We start from the raw sequence: 26173 nt of genomic DNA on the forward strand, positions 1-26173 counted from the left end.
TAAAAATATCTGGGTCCACAAAGGGCTCCCAAAGAATTTGTAAGTTAGGGTGGGAGTCTCTTTAGGAGAGTACAGAGCTGTAATAGGATTCAGGCTTTGGAGGCAGAGAGACCTCAGCTTACTTAAATCCTGACTGTTGTTTACTGTGTCCTGGTCAAAAACAGCACTTCTGTTCTCCATGCCTATAAAATGGAGGTGTAATGCCTACCTTCCAGGGCCCCCTCGAGTTACTTAATGGGAACGTTCCCAAAGTGCCCAGCACAGGGCCTGGAATAAAACAAATGCTCAAAAACAAACAAACAAACAAACAAACCAACCAACAGAAAAAACAAGTGCTCAATAAGTGACAGTTATCATTAATTTTATCTTCAGTACCCGGGACTTGGCCGCCAGCCAAGGCAGGGAAGGGCATGGTGAGGAAGATGAGGAAGGCAACAAAGAGCTTCCAGATGGTGGTGCTTCCACACCAGCCAGCCAGGTTCCCACACCAGATGGAGGACAGGGCTTGTTGGCAGATGGGGTGTGCTATAAACTAAGAAGATATGGGGTATGAGCAGAGGAGTGGCCACCAGGCAGGGAGGAGGAAGGGGAAGCCAATTGGGTACACAGCCCTTAGTTCTCTGCCATAGAGGTTGAACCATGTTTCCTTTCTCCCCAGGCCAGCCAGCTCAGAAGAGAGGCAACTCACTTGCCATGTGACCTTGGGCAGACCCTACCTCTCTTTGGGCCTTGATTTCTTAGTTTATGAAAGAGAAGCTGAACTCAGATTTTCTTAGACTCTTCAGATCCCACAGTCTTGAATCTAAGTCAGGCAGTGGTACATGGAATGGGGTACCCAAGTCCCAGAACCCTCAGGGTTTCCTGTCTTGGAGATGTGGGACACCAGCCTGAATGGTCTCTAGGAGGGGAGGAGCAGGGAAAGCGGGGGCTGGTGTTTTGGGGGTTGGTGTCATTATGAAGGAAGGTTTAGGGTTAAGCTCCTGGTAGACTAGGATATCTGAAGGTGTGTGAGAGGGAGGAGTGAGGGGCTGGAAGTTAGAAAGGGAGCCTGCCTTTAGCGCAGAGGGAGGGCAACTAATGAGACAGGGAGTAATGGAATCACTTCACAGGTAAGCCCTGAGAGATCTCGCCTAATCTTTGGACATACTGAAGTCTAACAACAGGAAAATACTGGACTAAATTACGCAGCAGGCCAGAGGCAGAGCTGAGTGTAAGACCCAGATGTCTGGTTCCTGGTGCACAGTGGGACTTCCAAGGGCTGGGGAGAGGTTAGGGCCTTAGATGAAGGCAGGAAGGGAGGGTGGGAGACCCATAGGACCAAGGGCCTAGATAGAAGCGTGCTCAACATCAAGTCTAAGAGGGTCCTGAGGGCAGGGAAAGGACTTGCTGAGGGTTGAAGTGGGGATACCTGGAGATGGTGGGGCCAGGGGTCAGGGCCAGGGCAGGGGCAGTCAGTAGGCCCCAGATGACCCGTTTCCGGTTGTAGTTGATGGCAAGTCGCAGCCTGGCCAGGTTGGGAATATCTTCCTCAAAGCCCTGGGCCAGGCCTTGGGTCTCCGGCTCAGTCTCGCTGTCCTCACCCGTCATTGAGCATCGCAGTGACCTCACTGTGGTTCTGGCACATGCCCAGCAGTTCAAAGCCGTAGTCCTGGCTCAGCGACTCCAGGGCAATGTACTCAGGCTGTAGGGAAGCGGGGTGATGGGTGCCTGCCACCCCATGGACCCAGCCCATTAAGTCATCCCCCACCACCCTCACCCCACCCTCCCGGCAGTGGGCCTGGGCCATCTCTGTCCTGTCCTTGGGCCGTCACTTCCCACACTTGGTGTCACCCTGGGTCATTCATTCCTTTCTTCGCTGCCACTTCATCTCTCCTACTTGCTATTACGAGGTACCTCCTGTGTCCACTTTGTATTTCTGGGGCTGCATGTCTCATCACTCAGTGATTTCAACCCAAACCCCTTTGTCACCTTTGCCCGTCCCCGTACTACTTTCCCCTATGTCCTATCCCACTTCTACTTCTACTCTTCATGCCTTTCTTGTGTTTATTTACTTACTTTTCTTGAGCACCTTATATGAGAGCCTGTGCTGGCAGTTTGAGGAGAGGCAGACATGATAAAGGCAGATCTTGCCTCCTCTCTACCCATCTTTTCCTCGGTTTTACTCGGGGCCCTAACTCCAGACAGAATCCAGCCTAGGATTTCAGGAGGCCAGGTCTGAGTCTCAGCACTGGCCCTCAGGTGGTGTCACGTTGGGTGAGGTACTTCCCCTTGCCAGGCCTCAGCTCCCCTGCCTGGAAGCTAATTCCTGCTGCCTCCTTCCACGGCCTGCTGTGAGAATGGCGGGAGTCCTTTGGACATGACTGCAGGTGAAGCAGCAGGCTCTTTCCCGGGCTTGCCCGGCACAGGCCACATCCTGCCTTAGGCCTCATTTTAATACCCTTGCCTGTTTCCCCATTAATGGTAATCTTGAGCATGGGGAACAAGTGTGCCTGGCACAGAGGGGATGCCAGTGATGAGTGATGGATAGAACTGGACTGGTGGTGTTCACGGCCCCTGAGCAGGCGCTGCCTGCAGCACCCGTCTTCCCTCACGCATTCTCTGCCCTCACAGGCCCGTGCACGCATTACCAAGTCTACTGCTACCTGAGAGCCTTGCCTGGCCTGCACCCCTCCCACAAATACCCTCCCTACTCCTCATCTCTTGTATTAAATCAACTACAAGATTAATCCTTGTAGGTGATTCTTCCTTGTAGACTTCTTCCAAGGAGTCTGCCCTGAACACAACAGCTGTAGCTTCCTGACCTCTTTTCTGGGCTTTGGAAGCCCTTGTAAAACCATCCACATAGACACTGAGTAACGCTGTCTTGTCAGCTCTCTCCCTGCTTGTGATCACAAACTTGAGGCCCCAACACACCATGCTCTTGGTGAGACCGCGCAGTAGGTATTCAGAAAGGACGGGTTCTGCTGAGTGTCATCTCTAAGTCTGTCCAGCGGTAGACTTAGAACACAGACTTTGTTTGTGTTCTCTCCTCCTTCAGGCAGACCCAGGCACACCGAGGGTGGGGCCACCCCATAAGACAAGGTGCCCCTAAAGTGATGGCTTTGCCATTGGAAGGAATCCCCCAGGGCGGGATTCTGTGACTCTCCACCAAAATGGAGGTTTTATGAGAACGGAATGAGGCCTCATCATCTTTCTGTTGTTTCCCACTTCTCCGAACACCCATGCGCAACCATGCCCCGTGGAAGGACAGATACCGGGTACCGAGAGCAGGGGAAGTATGAGAAACGAACCTTAAACTCAGGCTCCTTGCGTGCAAAGTGCCTAAGCTCTCGGCTGAGCTGGAAGGCAGACAGCATGGCACCCTCACTGGCCAGTGAGAGGTGGGCCCTGCTGGCAATGCCGCGGTAGGTGCTGATGCGAGACAGGGAGAACTTCAGCAGGTCATAGAGGCGGACGTTGCTGCACTCGAGGCAGGCGCAGGGGCCGGGCAATGGTGTGGCCCTGGTCCATGAGCAGCTGCGCTCTCAGACAGGTCCTTCTGGCAGGCCAGGGCGAGCAGAGTGACACCAGGCGCAAAGCGGGAGCCATCGATTGATGAGTCCAAGAAAGCCAGTGAGAAAGTCCTGGTGTCCATTTTGCGGCCCTTCTCCCATTCCAGCCGGGCCAGCAGGCGATGCAGCACTGCTGGCTGGTTTGTGTCCACTGTCACTAGCAGTGCCTCGTGGACCTGCCGGAAGTCAAACTTGACATTGGCTAACAGTGTACCAGTGATGGCCTAGTGGCCCAAGCGGACGGCCAGATTGAGCGCTTCCTCCAGGAGCAGTGCTCAGCCTCCTCCACATCCCGCAGGGGTCCGCCTGGCCCACCGCCGGTGGTCTCAACCCCTGACCCCAGGAGCTGCTGTACAAGGCCCAGCCCCCCTCCTGGATGGCACTGAGGGGCAGAGGAGGGAACTTCAGCTTTTTGTTCACAATCTCAGTCCAGTTAGGCTGTGGCTGGATGAAGGAGTGGAGAGGGTGTGACTCCGAGTTTCAACCCCCTTTGTTTTGGGGCCTCCCTCACTCTACAGTCTTTAAGCCCATAATCCTCTATGTCCAGCCACCATTATATTCTTTCTTGTCTCAAACATACACTAACAAAATTTTCTTAGTCACGGTTTTATTATGTGGATTCTCAGGTTAGCCAAGTGCCAGGACTGGGTCTGATTGGGGGCCCCTTCCTCAGCCCAACTTCTGTCCTCACAGGAACCCACACCACAGCAGGGCCAAAAGTGGGCACTTTGAGAAAGCGGCGGTTAAAACCAGTGGACAGGGCTGCACTGGGAGTCTAACCCCACATGCAGGCACACAGGATCTGTCCAGGACTTAGTTCCCACTTGTTGACTTCATTTCCCAGCTGCTCATCCCTCTGGAAGTCCCAGAGCCCCTCAAGGGACAGGTCCAGACATGTCCACGCGGGAGGGTCTCTGAATTGGGCTTTTCCCAAGCCCCTCAGCTCTGTCAGGGCTTTCTGGCAGGATCCCCACACAGTCCTCCTCCACCAGTCCACCCCCGCCCCCAGCTTTGCCCCCTCCTGTGTTGGGCAGCATTTCTCCCCATCAGTGTTGCTGGTCCCTGTCTTCCTCCAGGCCCAGCCCATCCTCACTGCTCTTCTCTTCTGAGCCCAGGTTTGGGGCTCCAAAGGCTCTTCTCCCACCCACATGGTACTGTCCACGACCAGCACTGCAGCTAGGATGTCCCTGCCACCCCTCTGGGTCAACGTGTTGTTTTAACCAAGACCAGAGAGGGGACCAGGATGGGGGAGGGGAGCAGAAGGCCTCTTACCGTGACGGGTCCATGGCTGCACCCACCTATGCTGGCAGGGACCGAAGGATGGAACTCCTACGCTGTCTGCTCTCGTCTCTGGCTGCCTCTTTCCTATCCATTCAAAACCCGGCCCTGGGCCCTCCCCTTGCCAGGACCAGCTGCTCCCCCTTAGCCCTGTACCCTGGAGACCAGGGGAACTGGTGTCAGTGCCACATAATGAAATCCTCTGAGAAAGGGGAGAGAGGACATAACTGCTCAAAGAAGGTGGGAATAGAATTTAGCACGTCATAGCTGGAAGGGACTTTTGAGACCCTCTGGCCCAACTGCCTCATTGAACAGATGGGGACAGGATTTGCCCAAGGTTCACAACCAAGCCTAGAACCATTCCTTAGTTATTAACTCATCTGATCCCTATGACAGCTCTGTGAGCAGGACAGGGGTTTTCTCTCTGTTACTGGAGGTTAATTCTGGGCCTAAGATAAATAACTTGCTTAAAGTCACACAGTAACGCTGTTACCTGATTCTATCTAGGGGACACACAAAGGATATGGAGAGTTAAGTTCATGGGATGCCAAAGGTCAGTCTCATGGTCAAAAATCACTTCGCACCTTCCCAGTACACCACAGGATCTTATTTATCAGGCAGTGTTTTTTCCCACGGGGCCTCAGTTTTCCTCTCAGGAAAATGGGCACAAGGATGTACACCATTCACTGAGGGGAAGACATTTTGAACTGTATCCCAAAGCTTTAGAGAGATCACCGACTCTACCCCAGAAGTTCCAAAGGGGAACAGGACGAAGCTGTCCTTGGGAGAATATGGTGCCATGGTGACAGAAGCCTTGACAACTGGCAGTGGGGAGCAGGCTGGGCCCAGAGGTGTCCTCAGGCAGAGTCCTAAGGGAACGAGTGGAGGGAAGCAAATTGAGCGCTTGGCCTCATTAGCTCTTCTCAGCTGTCAAGAGATCCACTCTCCAGTTTTAGTCACAAAGGCTAGAGAGGGCCCAAACCACAGGACCCCATGGCTCAACCCTGAGGGAGCTCCCCACACATGCTGGCATGTTCTTCTACTTCTCCTGCTGAGAATTGCAATTGGCAGATAGGGCACTGGACCCATGAAACAGGTGATGAGCTCTCTGAGGAGGACACCCACAGTACAGACAGTGATGACGACGATGACGAGGAGGGAGAGGCTGGGCGAGGTGGGGAGGGCTCTCCACAAGTGGCAGCATGCTGGGGAAGAATCTCAATGCTGAAGGAACCTAAGGGAGAGAAGGAGGGAAGCAAAACTGGGCCTGCTCCAGGGCAGGATGCTATCCCCAGCAGCCTGAAGGGAGCGCCTGCTGTCAAAATGCAGCTGTTCTTGCAGGAAGTGAGTGTTTTACACCTGAGAGACACCATCCAGCCATGAATCCAAACATTTACCAAGTGTTTACTATGTGCCTGGCACGGTGCTGGAAGCTGAGACATACACCCAGGCCTGTCCTTATGGACTGCAGAGCTGGGGGTAAAGATAAGCTCTGAGCAGAAATAACTATGATACAAAGCAGGTGAGAAGTGCTAAGCCTAAGGGAGTCGGAGAATGCTGCAGGAGATTATCTGGGAAAATTGGAGAAGACTTGGCAAACAAGTACTATTTGAATAGAGACTTAGAGAGTAAGTAGAATGTGGACACGGAGGAAAAAGTTATAAAGGAAATTCTAGGTCCTCTCTGATCATGTTTTATGTTGTTTTGCTTCATGTTTCTCTTGAGCACATGGCCCTTGTCCTTTTCTCAGCTTGGCCAACACAATGTGACAGGTGCTCACAACACAGGTGCTCAATCCAGACTCGTATGTAACTGCAGAGCAGACAGAGGCTAGGAGTGCAAGTTCAAATGTTTCCTGGCAGCATTCTCGATTCTCCTATTCCGCCCTCAAGGGACGCCTAGCAGTCCCACAACAACCCCTGTGCCCGGGCAGCTTACCTGCACAAATGGGGCACTCTCCACTCTCCTGCACACCACTGCTTCGGGCCTGGGGTCGGTGCTGTTCTCTGTGCCCTGCTTTTGCTACTCCCCTCCTGTCTGGCTGAGAGTTGGAGTTGGATAAAGACCTATGAGAAAGAACAGTTAAAGACCAGCTATTAGCAAGAGGCCAAAGCATTGAAGGAACCTTAAATTAGGGTGAAAAAATGTAGACTAGTTGCTGTGGAGCCAGAAGCCCTAAGTTGGACTCCTGGTTTTCCCACTTGATGAATCAGATTTGAGGGAAGTCATTTAACCTTTGAACATCTGAGAACAGAGTATCTATTATTGTCTTCAGGATTTTAATCATTTTTTTGAGATGTAATGCATACCCCATAAAATTCATTTTTAAAGTGTACTATTTAAAGGTTGTAGGATATTCACAAGATTGTATAATCACAACTAATTTCATAACATTTTTATCACCCCAGAAAGAAACCCTGAACCTATTACTAGTTACTCCCCATTCCTCTCATCACCACAGACCTTGGCAACCACTAATCTACTTCCTGTCTCTATGTATTTGTCTATTCTGGGCATTTCATATAAATGCAGTCATATACTGTGTTACCCCGAAAATAAGACCTTATATTAATTCTTGCTCCAAAAGACGCATTATAGCTGATTGTCTGGCTAGGTCTTATTTTTGGGGAGACACGGTAATATGTGGTCTTTTGTGACTGCCTTCACTTTGTATATTTTCAAGGTTCATCCATGTTATAGCATGGATCAGTACTTCATTTCTTTTTCATGGCCAAATATCCCATCATAGAGATATACCACATTTTGTTCATCAAGTCATCAGCTTTTGGGATGTTTCCACTTTTTAGCAATTATAATGCTGCTATGAGCATTTGTATATACGTTGTTGTATGAACACCTGTTATCAGTTCTTTGGGTATATTCCTAGGAGTGGAATTGCTGGATCATACGGCAACTGTTTAGCTTTTTGAGGACCTGCAAACTGTTTACCAAGGTGGCCACACCATTTTACATTCTCATCAGCAATGTATGAGAGTTCCAATTTCTCCACATCTTTGCCAACACTTGTTACTGTCTTTTTGATTATAGCAATCCCAGTGGGTGTGATCACTGTGGTTTTGATTTGCATTTCTCTGACGGCTAATGATGTTGAGCATTTTCATGTGCTTATTAGCCATTTGTATGTCTTCTCTGGAGAAAAGTCTATTCAGATCCTTTCGCCATTTTAAAAATTAGGTTATCTTTTATAATTGACTTGTAAGGGTTCTTTATATAGTCGAGATGCAAGTCCTTTATCAAATATATGATATACACATGTTCTGTGTGTTGTCCTCTTATTTTCTTTGTAGTGTTCTTTGAAACAGAAAAAGATTTAAATTTTAATGAAGTCCATGAGGTCCAGTGTACTCATCTTCAGATTCTGGTTCACTGCAGGACTACCTCCTAGCTTAGCTCCAAGCCTGACAACAAGAGGACAAGGACATCTCTTCTCTACTTCCCTCTAGGTCCAGACCATGAGATCAAGACCCAGATACAAGGGTACCCTCTGACCTGACTGAAACTTGAGTGGGGAAGAGGGACAGGTGCATAAGGGCAGTAAGGTTTGGGCGGTGACGTGAATCTTTTGGGTTGACCGACTTACCTGCGGGCTTGCACTTTCCGTCTCTTCGGCCTGCCCACATCATTCTCTGAGTTTTGCTCCTTTGGTCTTGGCTCTGTTTTGAGAAATGCTCATTCAATCTAGCTCGTTAACAAGAGCTTTCACATATGATGTCATTTCTTTTAAGAATATTCTTTCTATCCTCTTTTCCTGGTTAATTCTCACTCTTTAAGGTTAGATGAAACGCTAATTTCTGTGAGGAACTTTCCCTGGATTCTCCAATATAAATTTGGTCATCCTATCATGACTTGCCTTTGAAGCACTTCTCACAGCTTGAAGTTTTGGACTTCCTTGTGTGACGTGGATAAGTGTCTCTCCCTTAGGGTAGAAGCACTCCTGTTTTATTTAGTGTGGTAGCTCTGGTACCTAGCACACAGCCTCACACGTACAGATGTTCAATGTCTGCCAAATGAGTGGTTAACAAAACCTAGCAACAACCATGTATCTAGCTATTCAGAAATCATGAAATGCTTTGTATAGCATTTAATATATTTCAAAGTGCTTTCATAGCTCCAGTGCCCAGCCTGTAGGGTGTCCAATAAAGCTCAGTTCCCTTCCCATTCTCCACCTCTTAAAATAATAAACCATATCGTTCCTTATGTGGTAGGCAGCTTCTGAAATGACCCTCACTGATTCATGCCTCCTGGTACCCACGCTTCCCCTTGTGTGTGGGCAGGACCTAGAAGTAACTTGCTTCTAATGAACAGAATACGCAAAAGTGATGGGATGTCACTTTTTGTGAGTAGGTTACAAAAGACACTTTCTTGCTAGTACTCTCCCTTTTGCCCTCTAGTGTGCTCACTCTAATGAAGCAAGCTGCCACACTGTGAGATGCTCTGTGGAGAGGCTCTTACTGCAAAGGAACTGAGGGAAGCTTCAGTCCAACAGCCCATGAGGAAGTGAATCCTATGAACAGCGTGTGAGTGAGCTAGGATGAAGGCCCTTTCCGGTTAAGCCTTGAGATGACTAGCCTTGTGACAGATCTGAGTCCGAGGACCTGCGAAGCCACCCGGATTCCTAACCGTGAGAAATGGTGAGATAATAAATACTGTTTTAGACCACTAAATTTTGGGGTAATTTGTTGTGCAACAATAGATAACCAATGTACCTTACTTCTGCAATGAGATGATATACTCATTATTTCACTCGTTCAGTTCTTTAAAACAGCAGATAAACCATTTCCTTTTAAAAAAATTTCCCAGTGAAGCAATGAGTGAAACCAAGTGTTTTCAAAGAGAATGCTACATGTTTTTTTCCTCTTGCTATCAAGAATAGAAAAAACAAAAACAAAAAATAAAATAAAACCAAGAGTGCTGGGGTTCAATTCTTGGCTCTCCCACTTATTAGCTGTGTGACTCAAGAATATTTCACCTCTCTAAACCTCAGATTCTTTTGTGAAATGAGTATAATAGTATCTACTTCACAAATTTGTTGGAACATTAAATAGATAAAGTTAGTAAAAACGCCTAGCAATATCTGGTGCAATGCAGGAACTCAAAATGTTTAATCCTTTCTTCCTCTGTGATAAAACCACACCATTCTCCTACTTTATTTCTCCAATAAGCTCCATACAACACCACTCTGACTTGATTGTCCTTCTGAGAGGATCACAGAACATGAATACTGCAAGAGGCCCCAATACTATTTGCTTTAATTCCTTCACTTTGCAGATGAGGGAGTCGAGGCCCAAAGAGATAAGGATTCCTAGGCCAGTGCTCTTTCAATTACTATATGATAACTGATTTCTCTTCTGGTAACCAGACACTGACAATTGTCTTTCCTCCCACATGAAGTCGTTTGTGAGGCATCCCTGTACAGCAGTGGTGGACTCAGGGAGAAAGGATGCTGCTAGGGAGAGCAAGGAGCCAACGGTAGGTCATGGGCCTCACCTGTGCTGTCTGGATGACTGGGACCTGCTTCTGCAGGGTTGTTTGGGCTTGCCACACTGGGTGGAGGCGCCCTGCGGACAGCTGAAAGCACCATGCGGGCCGAACGCCCCAAAGTGCCTGGTTGCAGCTGCTTTAGGATATTCTTAAGCTCTGAAATTTCCTTGGTGTTCCTGTAGGGAAACAGAGAACACTTGGTTTCATTCAGAATGGAGACTCTATTCTGCTCACCCAAGTCATTAGCATCTAACCAAGAAAGCCAGTTTATATACAGATGGCTTAGGCCTAGAGTATGTGATTAATTAATGGGGGAAACCATGTGGGGTTTGCATGCCTGTAAGTGACTTGGCAGCCTTTCTTTTCCAGGAGAAAGAATGACAAGGGGCTGGGAGAACTCTATTCTGGCAGCTACGTACGTTTGGGGATCTGGAAAGAATGTCTTCCGGATGGAAGGATTAGCCATCCAGGGGCTGGGACCAGACTCGGGGGCGTCAGAAGAGCCCTGAGAAGAAAATGGAGAAATATGAAACACACACATTCACCACCAGAGGACGCTGCTACCTAGTGCCACTGATACTCCAAACTTGAGGACTTCAACTTAGTGAGTGAACATTATCTGCTATAACTTGTACGGGGCACCTTTGCTTTTGTGTACACAAGCTCTTCCAGCTGTAAGACATACACATACATACACACTTGAAAGCATATATATATATATATATACATATATATATATATATATATATATATATATATATATATATATAAATTTGTACATATGTAAAATTGATTCATGTAGATACAAAACTTAAATCACTCATCTCTATACACCTATGTGAAAGAAAAAAATTATACACATATTTCTTAACATTTAAAAATAGTTCTACTTTGAAGTATTTTTATCTCTTCTAAATATCATTTAATAACATTGTTTAATTTTCAGTATAATTTATTTTGTGAACAATTCTGTTCACCTGCAACTAAAATCCTACCAATTTTAGCCACCATTTCTAGCCATCTAAAAAAAGAGATGTGTATGTATGTGTGTGTATACAGGTATACATATCACATGTCTCTTTCTAGCATTAGCCACTATAACTAACTATCTCAGGCATTTTATAAACCTCCCTGCTTCTAACTCCAGAAATGTCTATGTGTAATAATCACACAACAGATCATATCTACATAGATTTTATTTATGTGGAATGCTACAATTTAATTCTTTGTCAAAATTCAGTTTATCTGTGTCGATTCATCTGTGGCTATTTCCTTTTTTATTTTTCCAAATTTCAATTTTTTCCCTTGAATTTAAAAAAATTTAAAAAATTTTTCTTTAATTTTTCAGCTCTGATTTTTTTTTTTTTTTAAGATTTTATTGGGGAAGGGGAACAGGACTTTATTGGGGACTTTATTGGGGACAGTGTGTACTTCCAGGACTTTTTTCCAAGTCAAGTTGTTGTCCTTTCAATCTTAGTTGTGGAGGGCGCAGCTCAGCTCCAGTTGCCGTTGCTAGTTGCAGGGCCACAGCCCACCCCCACTATCCCTTGCGGGATGAGGAGTTGAACCGGCAACCTTGTGGTTGAGAGCCCACTGGCCCATGTGGGAATCGAACTGGTAGCCTTCAGAGTTAGGAGCATGGAGCTCTAACCGCCTGAGCCACCAGGCCGGCCCCAGCTCTGATTTTTTTTATCACAGATTCTTTTAAAGGTAAATGTCTTTCTTGTGAAGCATGACTTTGACTTCATTCTGCAAGTTTGAGAAATAGTATTTTTATTTACACTCACTGTTTAATATTTTCTAATTGCCATTATAATCTCATCTTGGACCTAGCATTAATTTTGAAATATATTGTTTACTTTACCAGGGTTTTATTTTTTTTACCTTGTCTCATAAATTTTAGAGTAAGTACTACTAGAAAGGGTAATTAGCTGGGTATGTAGAGATGGTCACTTAATTTTAAATGAGATTAATCATTAGGAAATGAGCTCCCGAGCACAGGCTAAGTGGAGTCAGGTGGCCTGGGTTCAAATCCACTCCAAGACTTATTTAGCAGTGTGACCTGGGACATCCCACTGAATTTCTCTATGCATCTGTTTCCTTACTAAAAAATCGGTGATCATAAAAGACCCTAGTTCACAGGGTTAAAAGCCCTTATGTTTTGTTTTCACTGTAAATTACCATTAGAATGACACATTAGAAAAAAAGCCTGTGGTATTCTAGACATCTTAAATTATAAAATTGAGTGCCATCAACTCATTTCCATGTATTAACCTTCTCTTGTAGAAGTGTTTCAGGATCTCCATTCCCTGTGGTTTGAGGTAACTGCAACATGTTTCATTCTGCTGTTGATGTTCAATGCCTTTCTGACATTATGGCTCTGGAGATGTTGACTCCCTTCCTCCTTGATCCCTTCTTGGTCCTAAAGGTACAGAGTGATTTAGATGGCCAAAATGGAAAAGATTCTACGGAGCTCTTATTTATCCTATAATTAGGGAAACCATATGTCTTGGTTTTCCTGGGACAGTTGTGCTTATGTTTGTTGTCTCAGTATAATTATTAATAGCACTCTTTTTTGTTCTCACAGTATCTCAGTTTAGATAAATTTCATGGTGACCCTATCTACAAATCCCCCTTAAAAGGTCGTTTATATTAGGTTGGTGCAAATGTAATTGCGGTTTAAAAGGTTAAAAATAATTGCAAAAATTGCAATTATTTTTGCACTTATCTACGGTGTTTCCCCGAAAATAAGAACTAGCCAGACAATCAGCTCTAATGCGTCTTTTGGAGCAAAAATTAATATAAGACCCGGTATTATATTATATTATTATACCGGGTCTTATAGTAAAATAAGACTGGGTCTTATATTAATTTTTGCTCCAAAAGACGCATTAGAGCTGACTGTCCGGCTAGGTCTTATTTTCGGGGAAACACGGTAATATAATGAACATGTGTACTCAAAGCCTGCTTTGTTCTAGCTGCCAGGAATGCATTGTGGAACAAGACAAACAGGTTCCTAATCTCACAGAGCTTCCATTTATTGAATAGGCAGGGCCACAGAGCTCTAGCTCCATTCATGTCAGCTCCCAGCACTGCGAAATGGGGACCTGGCGGAGCACACTGAACTGCTTCCACTGTCCTTTTGCATTTTTTTAGCCCTTCCCACAATGGAAGAGTAAATTTCAGACTTGTCTCAGCTCTCTGGGTCTCTCCCAAGGCTATACTACAAAAGCACCTACTCCTCCTCTCTGCTGTAACTCCACTTTCTCTTCCCAGTGTCCAGTCTCTTCTTTTTCTGAGTAACCTCGACAGAAGTGATACCTGTGAGGCTCACTCTGGGGGACTGAAATTCTCTTGGTTATGTCAAATGTTTGAAGTTTCTCAAATTGTACAGTGTACACAGACGCACTGGGCTGCAATGACAGCAGACCTTATTTCTAGTCCCTACTCTGTTCCGACTCGCTGTGTGAATTTGAATATGTAAGTTTCCATATCTGAAATGTAAAATGACGTGGTTGGGGCTTGATGATCTCTAGGTATTTTTTCATCTCTAAAATTCTGACCCTAGCAGTAGTATATGATTATATCTTCATATTTGTTTTTGAGTGAATTACAGTGCAGGGTACTGGCTTGGAAAGATAGCTGGAAACAACACTGAGAAGAAAGCAGGAGGAGTCAGAATAGGCTTAGGAAGAAAAAAATAACTAGAAAACTGGCTAAGAAAAGGGGAGACAAAATGCCCAGATGCGTATACAAAGCCGGAAACCTATACATCTCTTCTTAGGTGTGTATGTGTGCTCTACAGGGAGAAAAAACGGGAACCCATGAAATGGCACCTATCGAAGAATATAACTGGCTTTGCTAGGAAGGTGAGTCAGGAAACAACAATGACAGAGGGACTGTAAGTGAGCGCTGGGACTTTCAGGTGCTGGAAAGAAAAGTCTGATGAAAGCTAGAACCACCAAGAACCTAGAAACAAAAAATGAGATTAAGTTTGAACCCAAACAGAATTTCATTATGGCTAAAGAACAAATGGTCCAACAGCTTTGTATGCACTATATTAAAGCCTCCCTCACTTGAATCTCCCACGTGTGAAAGGGAGGGAGAGTTCACTCCTACCTGTAAGAAAGGGTAGCAAGCCCACTTATGTTTGTATTTGAATGTACGTGTGTGTATATGTGTTTACCTCTCAATCAAGCACGTTTCCTAAAAAGAAACTGAAAAGCCTAGGAGAATAGTTAAGTCCTGGCTTCCCCCTGATACATACCTGGCTCAGCCCAGAGCTCCCAGGGGCTGAGGCATCCACCACAGGGGCATCTAAGGAGTCCAGCGAGGAACACACGTGCAGGAAGGCCAGGCCAAAGGACTGATGACGTGTGAAGGGCTGGGAGCAGGTCAGGCGAAGTCGATCCCATGACTCACTTGAGGCTGGAGCCAGGAAATCATCTCAAGGAAAAGAAAAGGACGGGGAGAGAAAATGCATGAATGGGAGGGAGAAAGGAAGAGAAGGTCAGTACTGAGGAGAGGGAAGAAAAGACCGGGACTGTATAAACTCCAACAAGAGGAAGAATGGAGGTCATCAGTAACCGACCCCTTGGGCCTTGGTGCTCACGGGTGGGCAGTGCCAAGCAGGCCAGTCAGGGACCGCTCAGATTTGGTGCCTTGCTTTCCCACCATCGCTCCTCGTTGTCAGTTCCATAATGTCCCCAGTACAAGGAAATGCTCATTCTATACCTCTTCAGGGACCTCATTAATGTCTCATTTTAACAGGAGATATCTGTAGGGTTGGAGTTTGGGATGACCATTTGCCCAATGGATTAGCTGAGCTACATCACCCTTCCTGGACCATGAGACCTCAACCTCTCTCACAGCAGAGCGTGCCCTGCACTCTCATGCATTATCACACACCTGTACTACAAACCGTCTCACCTTCAACTGCAGCGCTAGCTAGCAGTACTTCATCTCTTCTACCTTGTAAGCCCCTCCCATATCACTCTTCCTTCACATTACAAACACCTCCAATTTAAACGCAGACAAATCCTAAGTCCCCAGAGGCCAGGAATAGGATCTTATGTTTCTTCTGCAGTGCCTACTAAACGCAGATTTGCATAGAACCGAACGCAGGAAACACTATATGCAACATAATCATACTGGTTGGTGCAAAAGTAATTGTGGTTTAAAGGTTAAAAATTGCAAAAACTGCAATTACTTTTGCACCAACCTAATAACTATCATATAGTCTTCTATCACTTATATAAGCTTTCATCCTACACTAATATTCATGTGTTTATTCACACATGCATTTATCCAAACAAAAACCCACTAATCACAAATGTGGGTTCTACATCAGGCTTCATGCAATCATGTTGTGTGTAAGTATAAATCATAGCTCATAAATATCCCCAGCTGTCATGTATTCGCATCATGGAGAACTCACACACATACCACAGCTGTTCACTCATTAACTACCCTGTCCCTGCAGCAGACAGAACTGAGCCCTTGCATAGACTCCCACCACAAGTACACCCACCAACTCTTACAGCCCTCTATAATACTGCAGCTCTCTTTCTCATTATCTCTCTCTCCCATTTTTGCTTTTGCCCTCCTTACCATCTTTAAACATGCGGACCCCTGAGCGGTTTTTTCCCTGCTTTGAATCAGCTAGGGACATTAGCATAGTTGCAGGGAGCAGCGTGACAAAAGGTCTGTCCAGGGACCAGGAAGAACGGCCCACATCAATTTGCAGGAAAGCACAGCCACAGTTACCTGGGGACAAAAGGTTGAGAGAAGGGTAAGGGTGATGGGATGGCAGGGGCTCCTCTGATTGCATACAAGGGAATCAGTTTGGAAGAGGACATTCCTCCATTCTAGAACTAACTGGAAGCCCGGTAAGGTCTAGCAACAGTGAGCCAGTAACTGAAGTGCGACGAGACCTTAGCCCATTACATGACAATGTGAAGGCTCACCTTCCGTCCAGCCAGAAACCTTCCCCTGATTGAAGAGACTTGCTGCTCCCGTCCTCTGGCAGGCAGTGACAAACACTGTCTCTTAAATCCTTGCTAGAAAACCTGAATCTCTCTCTGCTGACAGGGTGGAGATCAGTGGTCTTTGTCAGCTCTCTATTCCAGAGAATTCTAACCTTCTCAACCCACAAACTCCTATGGAGCTTTCCGGGATTAGTCTGCATGGTTCATCCCTAGAACCCTCTTGACACTGACATTTAGAGGTGTATATAGATTCTATTTCTTGGCATTTATCATTATATCAATGTCCTAAAGCTTCGCCCAGACCACTGAGATCAAAGAAGGGCAGGGATGCTGCAAAATTCCGAGTGCCATTCGCATGGAATTGTATGTGAACGGAACCCTTAGTATTCACCAACACCACATACCTAGCCCAGGGCAAGGGCCACATCTCCCCTTCACACCAGGTAGGGTTTATTCCACGAAGGCTGATCAGTCAGACTGAATTGAGACACGTTGGTGGAGCATTTGGAGGGGAATGTGACTGCTGTGTTCTGCAGAGGTTTCTAGGCCACAGAGAACTCACCCACATCGATGTAGCCAATGGGCACCGCCCTCTCCAGCTGTAGTTCTACTTTCAGTTGCCCACTCTTGTCCTTAGGGCAGCTGAGCCAAGGGCCCCCCTGACTGTCTGGGTTCAGCAAGTTCTCCACAGGATACCTGGGATCCTAAGTCAGAGAGAGGAGAAAATCAGGAACCTCACTGAGCCCAAGGGAAAAAAGGATGCCCATGAATGAGGACTCCTGCCATTCCCAAACCTTTCCAGTCATCCTAACATGATAGGAAAGGCTCTGGATGGGACTCCATAGGAATGTAGCTATTGTGTCAAGGGATTTGCACATACCGTTTACCTCTCCCTCATTTACCAGACTACCTCATTTAATCGTGGTTCAGGTGGTTACTATTATTGTTTAGTTAACAGATCAATAAACTGAAGCTTAGGTTCAGAACTTACCCAAGGCCAAAAGACCAAATAACCAATCAGAGTCAGAACTCTCATGTTTTTGAATCCAGAGATCTTAACCACAACACTATACTACTTCTTTTCATTTACAAGGTGCTTCCACAGACATTTACTTATCTTCAAAGTAGCCCTGAGATAAGAAAGGCAAAGATTTTTATTTTAAGTTTACAACTGATGGTTAGAAATTAAGTGATTCGTTCAGAGGCTGCAATAGAAACTTCTTAGTTCTAACCCAAAGTCAGATATTTTTTGATGGAAAGGCCTTGAGCAAACTACTTTCTCCACATCTAAATTTCTTCATCCATAAGTAAAGGGGGAGAGACTAGACTCATGATTTTCAATCTTGTTTTTTGTTTTAGCAATAACACTGTTCCTTTTAACTGAAGTCTTATACTAAAATGTGTGTGTATATTTTCAACAAATAAAAGCAGATTTCTGGTTAAAACACAGATTGGGAGATATATTTGTCCCACATCCTTTCACCTTCTAGAAGTGAATCCCCAGAATACAGTTTGAAACCATACTATTAGAAGATAGCTAATGTTCTCTGGCTTTTTTTTTTAACTTTTATTTATTTTAAGTGTGTTTTTCCAGCTCTAAATCAAGTAGTTGTTTCAATCTAGTTGTGGAGGGCACAGCTCACAGTGGCCCATGTGGGGATCGATCTGGCAACCTCGTTGTTAAGCGCACTGCTCTCTAACCAACTGAGCTAACCGGCCGCCCCGAATTGTTCTCTAGCACTTTATAAGGCTGAGACTATGAAGAAAACCATTTAGGCTGACCATGTAGATATGGAGGGTAAGGATAATTTTTATTATATTTCACTTAGGAGTTGATATAGTTCCTAAAGACTCTCTAAGGGTCTTTATGAAATGTGGGGATATTTTTGACTGCCATAATGACCAGGAAGTATTACTGTCATTATGGTCTGGAGGCCATCGATAATATAAATATCCCACCATGCAAATGATACTGCTATAAAATGCAGGCTTATCGATCCAAAATGCCAATGGCACCCTTTGAGAAAAACGAGGGTAACAGACGGGGAAGAGTAGGGAGGAGTGAATAGATAGGTAAATAACAGCAAAGGAAAGGGTGGGAAGTCCTTAAGAATCACCTTAATGGATCAGTGCTACTATAGGCCTGGCATCTAGCTCTCATTGGGATAATCAGGATTTTCTGACTAGACTTTTAGGGAGGAGGCTGAGATCACCTTTGCTGGTAGTGGTGATACCCTCACAGGTCAGGGATGACCTTCAGCATCCCGGCCCGCTCTCAATGACAGTGACTAAACTGCCTTTCTGGGAACCCTGGTACAGATTTTGGTCCTATAGGTTTGCCAGCTCCTTCCAAGGATGAAATCAATCCTAAGGTTTCCTTCTTCACCTTTAAATCCTGGGGACACTTCTTTGATGTTCCTGCATTGCTCTGGGAACAACCTGAGGAGGGCAAGAGCTATGCTTTCCCCACTTCGACTCTGGACTCCCAAAGAAGGGACAATGTCTTTTCTATTAGATTGGGAGTTTGCTAAAAATGTAGCCAAGTCTATTTCTTTCACTCCTTTCAGTCACCAAGAAAACCACGTCCGCTAATTAATATACCTGAGAGGAAAAGGACACCACATGGCTGATCTTCACAGGAGCCATGGTGCGCCCAGCAGCTGTCCCACGTGCAAGGCAAAAATGCTTTCTCCTGAGATTTCGTCGGTCACCACTCTGGTATTGTCTGTCTTCTGGTCCCGCCAGCTTCCAGAAGAGAAAGAATCCTCATGTTATTCCTGAAGAAGAGAACAAAAGAAAAATAATAGCTGTTTCTCTGGTAACAGGAGTAACTTGCAGCAGTCAGCCAGACTGTTTCTGATAACCATGATGGGCAGGGACCAGATCTGGACCAGCTGATGAGATTCCAACAAACCCTAAACAACTAGAATGCAACCCAGGCTAACAAAGGAGCAATTACAAAAGATTTGTTAAATTGTTAATGTTGCATTTACATGTAGGTGAGCTCCCAAGGGCATGGATTGTGCCTTAAATCATTCATCTGTATATCTCTAGAGTCTGGTACATGGCAAAGGTGTGCAACAAATGCTCAACTGAATGTATACCAGTCCGTTTTTTGTCGTCCCATAAAATGAATCTTCCTAAATTAGCTTTTCATTTGGTTACTCCTCTACCAGAAATCGTCACTGACTTGCGGATGTATGCTAATTCCTTGCTACACGGTAGGTTCTTAAGTCAGCTTAGCCCTCAAACATCTACATGTAGATCTCTACATTTCCTGCTTCACTTCCTACTATTCCTTTCATCAGAGCATAATGTGTTCTACCTGTCACTGTTTTGTTTATTTAATCTTAAAAGTTCATATGTGTATTTGTACGTTGTTTTTTGCTAAACTTTTTATGGAAAAATTTAAATATATGCAAAAACAGACATATAGTATAATGAACTCTTACACATCCATCATCTAGCTTCCACAATCCCTTGGCCAGAGGTATTTTAAAGTTGTCTGAATGTCCATAGGTGGATCGCTCTTCAAATATTTATACCCTGCCCTTTTTACTTATGTTTGTTACCCACCTGACCCCTGAATATGAGTCATGACCCATGATATATTCCTGGCCATAATGGTCTTCTTGCTTCCTTCCTGACCCCCAATTTTTTTTTCCACCTCCAAGACTTTGCTCATACCATTACTTCTGCTTCGAATGCTCTTTCCTTTTCCCATTTATCAAATTAAATGCATCCTTGATGCTCCACTCTGCTTAACCCGCTCAAGGTGATTGATAGCTCCATCCTCTCGATTCTGTATTGGAATTATTTGGGTCCATGTCTTATGTCCATTGACCAATGGTAAGCTCTTGGAGGACAGGCTTCATGTCAGATTCAATTCTGTATCCTCAATGTAAGAAGGAGAAACTTATAGTTCCAGATTAGCAAATGTCTGCTGAATGAATGACCATAAAAATTGAGCCCCAAAGGACCAGCATTCATGGAGTGTTCAGAGTGGGGTAGACTGCAGAAACAGCAGTAACAAAATTTTAGGGAATGCCATCTAAAGGTCATATGTTCCTCACAGGTCACATTCAATATGGTGCCAAGGCTTCAAAAAGAAAAGAATGCAGGGTGAGTCCTAAGTCACCTCTCTAGGCCTCCAGATTAATTAGAATCGATTATTCCCACTATAAGAACACAGTGAACATTCAACAAATTTTCTTCTTCTCTGCTAGATATTGGAAATATAGAAATAAGCAAGATATGGTATCTGTTTTGGAGAAACTCCCAGTATACATTTGTGATTTGACGTGAAAACTCTATCATCTCTTATCACCAACATACCGATGGCTGACCTATTCAGACCCAAAACTATAGCCTAGGCTTGGGGACCCTGAAGCTGTCAATCTTGGATATTTCATTTAGTTAATATTTTGGAGGTTGGCTAGTAAGTACCAGGTACTGTTCTAGGTGCTGGATATTCACAGTGGTGAATAAGACATACTCGTATACAATCTTGTTCATGAAGATCACCTTCTATCAAATTGCTTATAGTTCTCCAAGGATTAAGCACTTTCTGACCTCCTTGCCCTGGTATATGCTGCACCTTGTTTTTTGGCAATGGCTTCTTTACCCTGTGTCTCCTCCCTAATTTGAGGATATGCATTCTTGTCATGTTCATTATCTCCCACACCTCAGAGAGGTGCTGAAACACGGCAGGCATACATAAATAGCCACTGAAAAGAGCAGTTTATTAAGTCAATATAATTCCAATTAGAATTTTAGCAGAAGTTTCCGGTAAACATGACAAACTCATCAACCAATAAAGGGCCCCAAGTTGCTATGACAGTTCTAAAAAGATAGATCAAAGCTGTGGGGTTCAACTCCCTTGAAAAAAAAATTCAAAGTCACAGTAATTGAAATGTACTGCCGATAGAAACAAGCAAATAAACTCCAGAAACAGACTCATAAACGGGAATTTACAGCCTGTTAAGTTGATTGTAAGATAGAGCAGAATCATGATTCTGCCAGAAAAAAGATGGTATTCAGAAAACTGGCTCACAATGTTGAGAAAAATAAAAGTAGATCCCTACCTCATACCATATTAAAAATTATACTCAAATGGATCAAAGACAGAAACATGAAAAATACTTTAAGGTAACACAAACAAGGTTGAAATAAAAATGACTGACTAAAAGAGGATATTTGCAGCACATATAAACTTGGATAGCATTCAGAATACATATTTTTAAATACTACAAACCAGTATGAAAAGTGAAACAGTCCAATAGAAAACTGGAGAGAAATACAAACATACAATTCACTTAAGATGAAATCTGAATGATCAAATACCCACATAAAAAAAACCTCAGCCTCCCTGGTAATAAGGAAACTGCAAATACCTCTTCCTCTAAGACAAAAAAATTTTAAAGTCTACAACATAAAGGATTGGCAATAATGTGGGGAAATGGGCCCTCTCATAAACACTTGCAGTACATCTTAATTGGAACTAGCTAATTTCAAGAATAACCACATGTGGCTGGCTAATAACTTATTTGAACAGTGTAGTTCTAGAGGGGCTCATATGTGCAGAAAAAGACATATACAATATTTCTAAAAGAAAAAAAGCATGCAACTCTAATATACATTAGTTGAAGAATGGATAAATGAAATGTTATATATATCATACAATGGAATACAACAGTTAAAAGGAATAACTAGATGTAAATATACATAAACGTGGAGGGCCCTCAAAAAATAACAGTGAAATAGTAAGTTATAGATGATACGTAGAAAGTAGCACTTATGTTCATTCAAAAACAAAATTAAACAATATTTAGAGTTTGTGAAATACGTAATGATTTTCTTTCAATGGACTGGGAGAACACACAGATAATTATGATAACAGTCGCTTCTGGGGAGGATGAAAGAATGTCGGAGGATAGAAGACACAGGTAAGCCCAAGTTTTATCTGTATTATTTTCTTTTTAAAAAATGAGGACTCAAATAGATTATTATGTCAATAATCAATTCGGGGTGATGGTTATACAGTGTTTATAACATTCTGTATTAAGTTTCACATGATAAAAATATTAATGTTTTAAGTAGACGGCTGGAGATGGGGTAAATATTACCCTGTAACTTCCTGACGGCTCCCAAAGACAGTTGACTTGCATTCTAGTCCTTTATGAAGCCACAGGTCATCCTCGCCCTATTCACCTGATACTACATCCAGCCGGGAAGTGTAGGGAGCGCGTGCGCAGGGGCCGCAGGTTTGCCAGGTGTCGGGTCTGGATGTACAAATAATACCTTGTTGCAAGTGAATTACAATACTAAGCTATGAGTTGGGGTGCAGCACAGTGAATCAAGTGTGTAAAAGGGGAGATGGTAGGAGCTAGGGACGTAGGATGTGGGGTAGGAAAGAGGACCGAGGTGTGTGAAGCGGACCCGACGACGTGAGCGCCTAAGCAGCAGTGCGGGGGCCGGGAGGTCCCCCAAGGCTCTGACTCTCAGCTCCTGGAGCCTAAGCCGCGCGGCTACCGGCATGGGTCCTCGGAACGCGCTGTTCTGTTCACTCTCGCGATGGCCACCCCTCCTCCCTTTCGCCCACGACCCTCCCGATCAAGAACCCCCAACGCCCCTCACCCGGGACAATGAACCTCGTAGAGTCACCGCAGCTTCAGATCGTGGACCACAAACCCATTCTCCCGCCAATTCGGCCCTCTGACCTCCGCCACCTGACCCGGAGCGCCCCTCTTCCGCCTCCCGAAGCCCGGGAGTTCCTTGCGGGGGGGGGGGAGCTCAAGAAGTCGCTGTTTCTGCAAAATGACTCTCACCGAGGCAAGAAGGCACGTACTGTGATCAGTAGAACACATCCATGTGTTTTACATATATTTCATTCACCACAAATCGCCCGTCGAGAGAGCGGAATTAAAACGTCAGGGTCAGATTCAATGCATTCCGGGAAATGTAGTCCTTAGACTCCACACCTCACTCCTTGAAGCGCAGAGTGAGGGAGCGTCGCGAAAGTTGACGGTTTAGGGACTCTTCTCTTCGGTTCTCCAAAGGGGAGAATGGGTGAAATATTTGCACTAAAAACAATACAAGCCGAACTTCTCATTTTCCAAGAAACCTCCCCTGCCGAAGCTTGGAAGTGCTTGGGAAGCGTCGCTCCTTGACCTTTAAGTGAGAAGCAGGTAGATGGTCTCTTAGTCCCGGTCAGGTCTCCGCCTATCTTGATGGTCCGCCCCCTCTGCTGGAACCTGAGCGCCGATTGGTTAGGAGCATTTGAGCGGCGGAAGCAGCTGGCTTGCGCGGGGACTGAGGGGAGGGGGAGAGCTGTGAAGATGGCGGCAGTGTTGGATGTGGAGGTTGGAGGGGGTGCTGCCGGGGAACGGGAGCTGGATGAGGTAAGAGTTGAGAGCCGAGGAGAAACTCAGCCTGAAATTGAAGGGAGATGAAGGGAAGTATCTGGAGTGGGGGCAGAGGGATCCTAGGAGAGACGGGATCTGGAGAGGGAAGGAGCCAAGTGGGGGGCGGGTGCGCGGAGAGGGATATCACAGGTACCCTAAACTCGGGGACTCGGAGGTGGTCATGGGGGAAGAAGACTCGCACTGACCTCAGGGTGGAGATGAACGACAGGGAGAGAAGCCAGAGGGATCGGGGTATGAAGATTTGAGATTATTAGCTGGGGGCTCTAGGATAGGACTAAAGGGCTGAGAAGGTAGCTTGAGTTGGAGGGGCGTGGACTTCGGCCAGAGAAGGTGGGGCTTTCACTGTGGGAAAAGGACTCAGGTTAGGTTTGCAGTGGGGGTTGGGTTGCGGGCCGGGAAGGCTGCTAACATACTACTAGTGTTATAGCTTTGAGTTATTTTTATGTAAGCTGTTTTATTTATCCTTACATTACTTTGTATATAATATATGCCGAGTAAAGTTTTGGTCAACGAATGAAAGAACGAATGGATGAATGAATAATTGTGTACTGGAATTCATCCATTCACTCATTTAACAAACATTAAGTATCACCTTTGTGCCGAATCTGGGCTAAATACTGGGGGGACAAAGCGCCGTCCCACTGAAGAGCCCACAGTCTAGTGGTGGGAAACACACACAAGAAGACTGGTCATTGCATCACAGGTACACATAATGTAATGGTGGCAAAGAGAAGAGGGGACCAAGTCAGTTTGGGCGAGGGAAGGCTTCCCAGAGGAACTGAGTCTTAAAGGATACATGATTCTCTATTTCTCTCTCTCCTTCTAGACTTGAGAGTTATTTGAGGGTGAGTTTCTTGAGAGTGTATGCCCCTTTTACCTATCTAATAGGCATTTAACTGGTGTATTCAATTACCAATGGTGCTTGAAAGAATCACTCGGAGGGAGAAATTGAGTTTGAAGGGAATGAAGGGACAGTGACGAGAGGCAGAGAGCAGGCAAAAAAAGAAAAGATTCTGAGGCCAGAGATACATTCATAGCTAGGGCTGCTTGTGGTCTTGCCCATGACAGCATATGAACAGGGAGGACTAGGAGGAAGGGAATTGGGACCAGTGGTATGTGTAAGGGATCAGAATCTTAGAGGCCCTGGTTATGTTAGGGGCTGGGGTGGTTGGGGAGGACCGGGGATGAGGCCCAGAGAAAGGGAGTAGCAGGGAACTTGAACAGCAAAGACTTGCTTGGTGATGGGATAACTTGGAGGATTTGGTTAACCTAATTAGGATCATTAAGGTGAGGGGGGGGAGACAGAAACTGACAGGTAATATGGGGGGGGGAGTTTTTAAAAAAGAATTTTAAATCCATACCTCCCAATCACTAGAGGTATTTGGATATCACTTGGTTGGTGAGGTCGGGTGGTTGTGGAAATGACCTTTAAGGCCCCTTCCAGTTTTAAGTTTCTGCGATTACAGTTGGCTGTGGTTCAGTGAGATATATTTGAAAGCGCCTTGAAAAAAGGTAAATACTGTATTGAAGTTAGTGTATATGGTTTATAAGTCATGGGCTCTCTTTTGAGGGAGCCTGATTTTAGTTACATAGACCAGGATTCATCGAGATAAAGAGCAAACGTTTTGGCAGAAGAGAAAAGAACTTATTTTTGATGTCAGACATTTTTGTTTTTTAGCTTCTCCTCCCTAATTGTTATAAGAATTTTAAGAGCTTAGCATAATATACTTCTGGAATGTCATACCTAGAGGTCAATTTTATATGTAACCACAGGCATTCATCCTAGGAAACTTGTGACTTGTTTCATTTACTGAGGAAGTGTAATCTGTTGCATGGAAATTCTGTATGGACTTGTTTTGTCCTTTTTGTGTGTTTAAGAAGTAAGGAGTGTGTTTGTGTGTCTGAGAAGCAGGAATAGTCACTTATCCCTTCAAGCTGCAAAAAAACAAATAACCCCTGTCCCCCAAACAGGGGTTCTGTAGACCTCAGGAGTTTCTACTAATGTCTCCCCAGCTGTTTCTTAACTAGTGAAAGAGAAGGTGAAACCCATCCTTTAAGTTGTAATTATGGGGTCTCCTGTGTATTATGCACTGGAAATTCACCGATGGATAAGAAAATTTTTACCAACTTATAGTGAAGAGACATGCAAATAGTCTCTCGTTACGTAATTGCTGTAATGGAAGTGTGTAACAAATTCATTGGGGCACAAGAGACAAGCCCTTGAGTCAGCTAGGGGGAATCAGTGAAGTTTTTATGATAGAGATGGGTTTGAGCTGAAAAATTAAATATTGGGTTTACAAAGAAGCAGTGATTTGCATGTGGCATCAGAGTTGCCTGCCTGTAGCACTTTCTGCTTGGTAGAGACTACTGTGGAGCCTAGATCATAAAAGGGTAATGGATAGCCTAGCTAAAGTGCACGTGGTGCTGTTTG

At 45.0% G+C, this 26173-nt stretch overlaps 2 protein-coding genes and 1 pseudogene across 11 annotated transcripts in view; 1 reads left to right on the forward strand and 2 right to left on the reverse strand.

Moving 5' to 3' along the window:
* Positions 1 to 4701, reverse strand: part of LOC308503427 (short transient receptor potential channel 2-like) — a 16757-nt pseudogene extending 12056 nt beyond the window's left edge. Inside the window, exons 1-4 of the transcript in view lie at positions 4645 to 4701; positions 3291 to 3995; positions 1471 to 1681; positions 376 to 532 (exon numbers count right to left, since the gene is read on the reverse strand). The product of the transcript in view is annotated as a short transient receptor potential channel 2-like (transcript). The remainder of the gene's footprint in view (positions 1 to 375; positions 533 to 1470; positions 1682 to 3290; positions 3996 to 4644) is intronic.
* Positions 4149 to 23238, reverse strand: XNDC1N (XRCC1 N-terminal domain containing 1, N-terminal like). Of its 7 annotated transcripts, none has more exons than XM_081063314.1 (10): positions 23146 to 23238; positions 18920 to 19095; positions 16881 to 17022; positions 15942 to 16097; positions 14599 to 14777; positions 10751 to 10836; positions 10338 to 10507; positions 8431 to 8503; positions 6768 to 6895; positions 4149 to 5698 (listed from the first exon to the last, which is right to left on the reverse strand). In XM_081063314.1, the coding sequence occupies exons 2-10, from the start codon at positions 18962 to 18964 to the stop codon at positions 5436 to 5438; spliced, it is 1242 nt and encodes a 413-aa protein (XP_080919440.1). In that variant the 5' UTR covers positions 18965 to 19095; positions 23146 to 23238; the 3' UTR covers positions 4149 to 5435. The 7 variants fall into 7 exon arrangements, with proteins under 7 accessions (XP_080919440.1, XP_080919442.1, XP_080919439.1 ...); XM_081063316.1 differs by having other exon boundaries at positions 4149 to 6063; XM_081063313.1 differs by having other exon boundaries at positions 23166 to 23233.
* Positions 23239 to 23604: 366 nt separating this feature from the next.
* RNF121 (ring finger protein 121) overlaps positions 23605 to 26173 on the forward strand; it is a 68638-nt gene continuing 66069 nt past the window's right edge. The window contains exon 1 of one of the 3 annotated variants that reach the window (XM_081064800.1): positions 23605 to 23718. In XM_081064800.1, the coding sequence (XP_080920926.1) occupies positions 23656 to 23718 (63 nt within the window). In that variant the 5' untranslated portion in view covers positions 23605 to 23655. The remainder of the gene's footprint in view (positions 23719 to 26173) is intronic. The other 2 variants (XM_081064799.1, XM_081064798.1) reach the window with 2 other exon arrangements.

This window comes from Rhinolophus hipposideros, assembly GCF_964194185.1.
Source record: "Rhinolophus hipposideros genome assembly, chromosome: 10".
NCBI lineage: Eukaryota > Metazoa > Chordata > Mammalia > Chiroptera > Rhinolophidae > Rhinolophus > Rhinolophus hipposideros.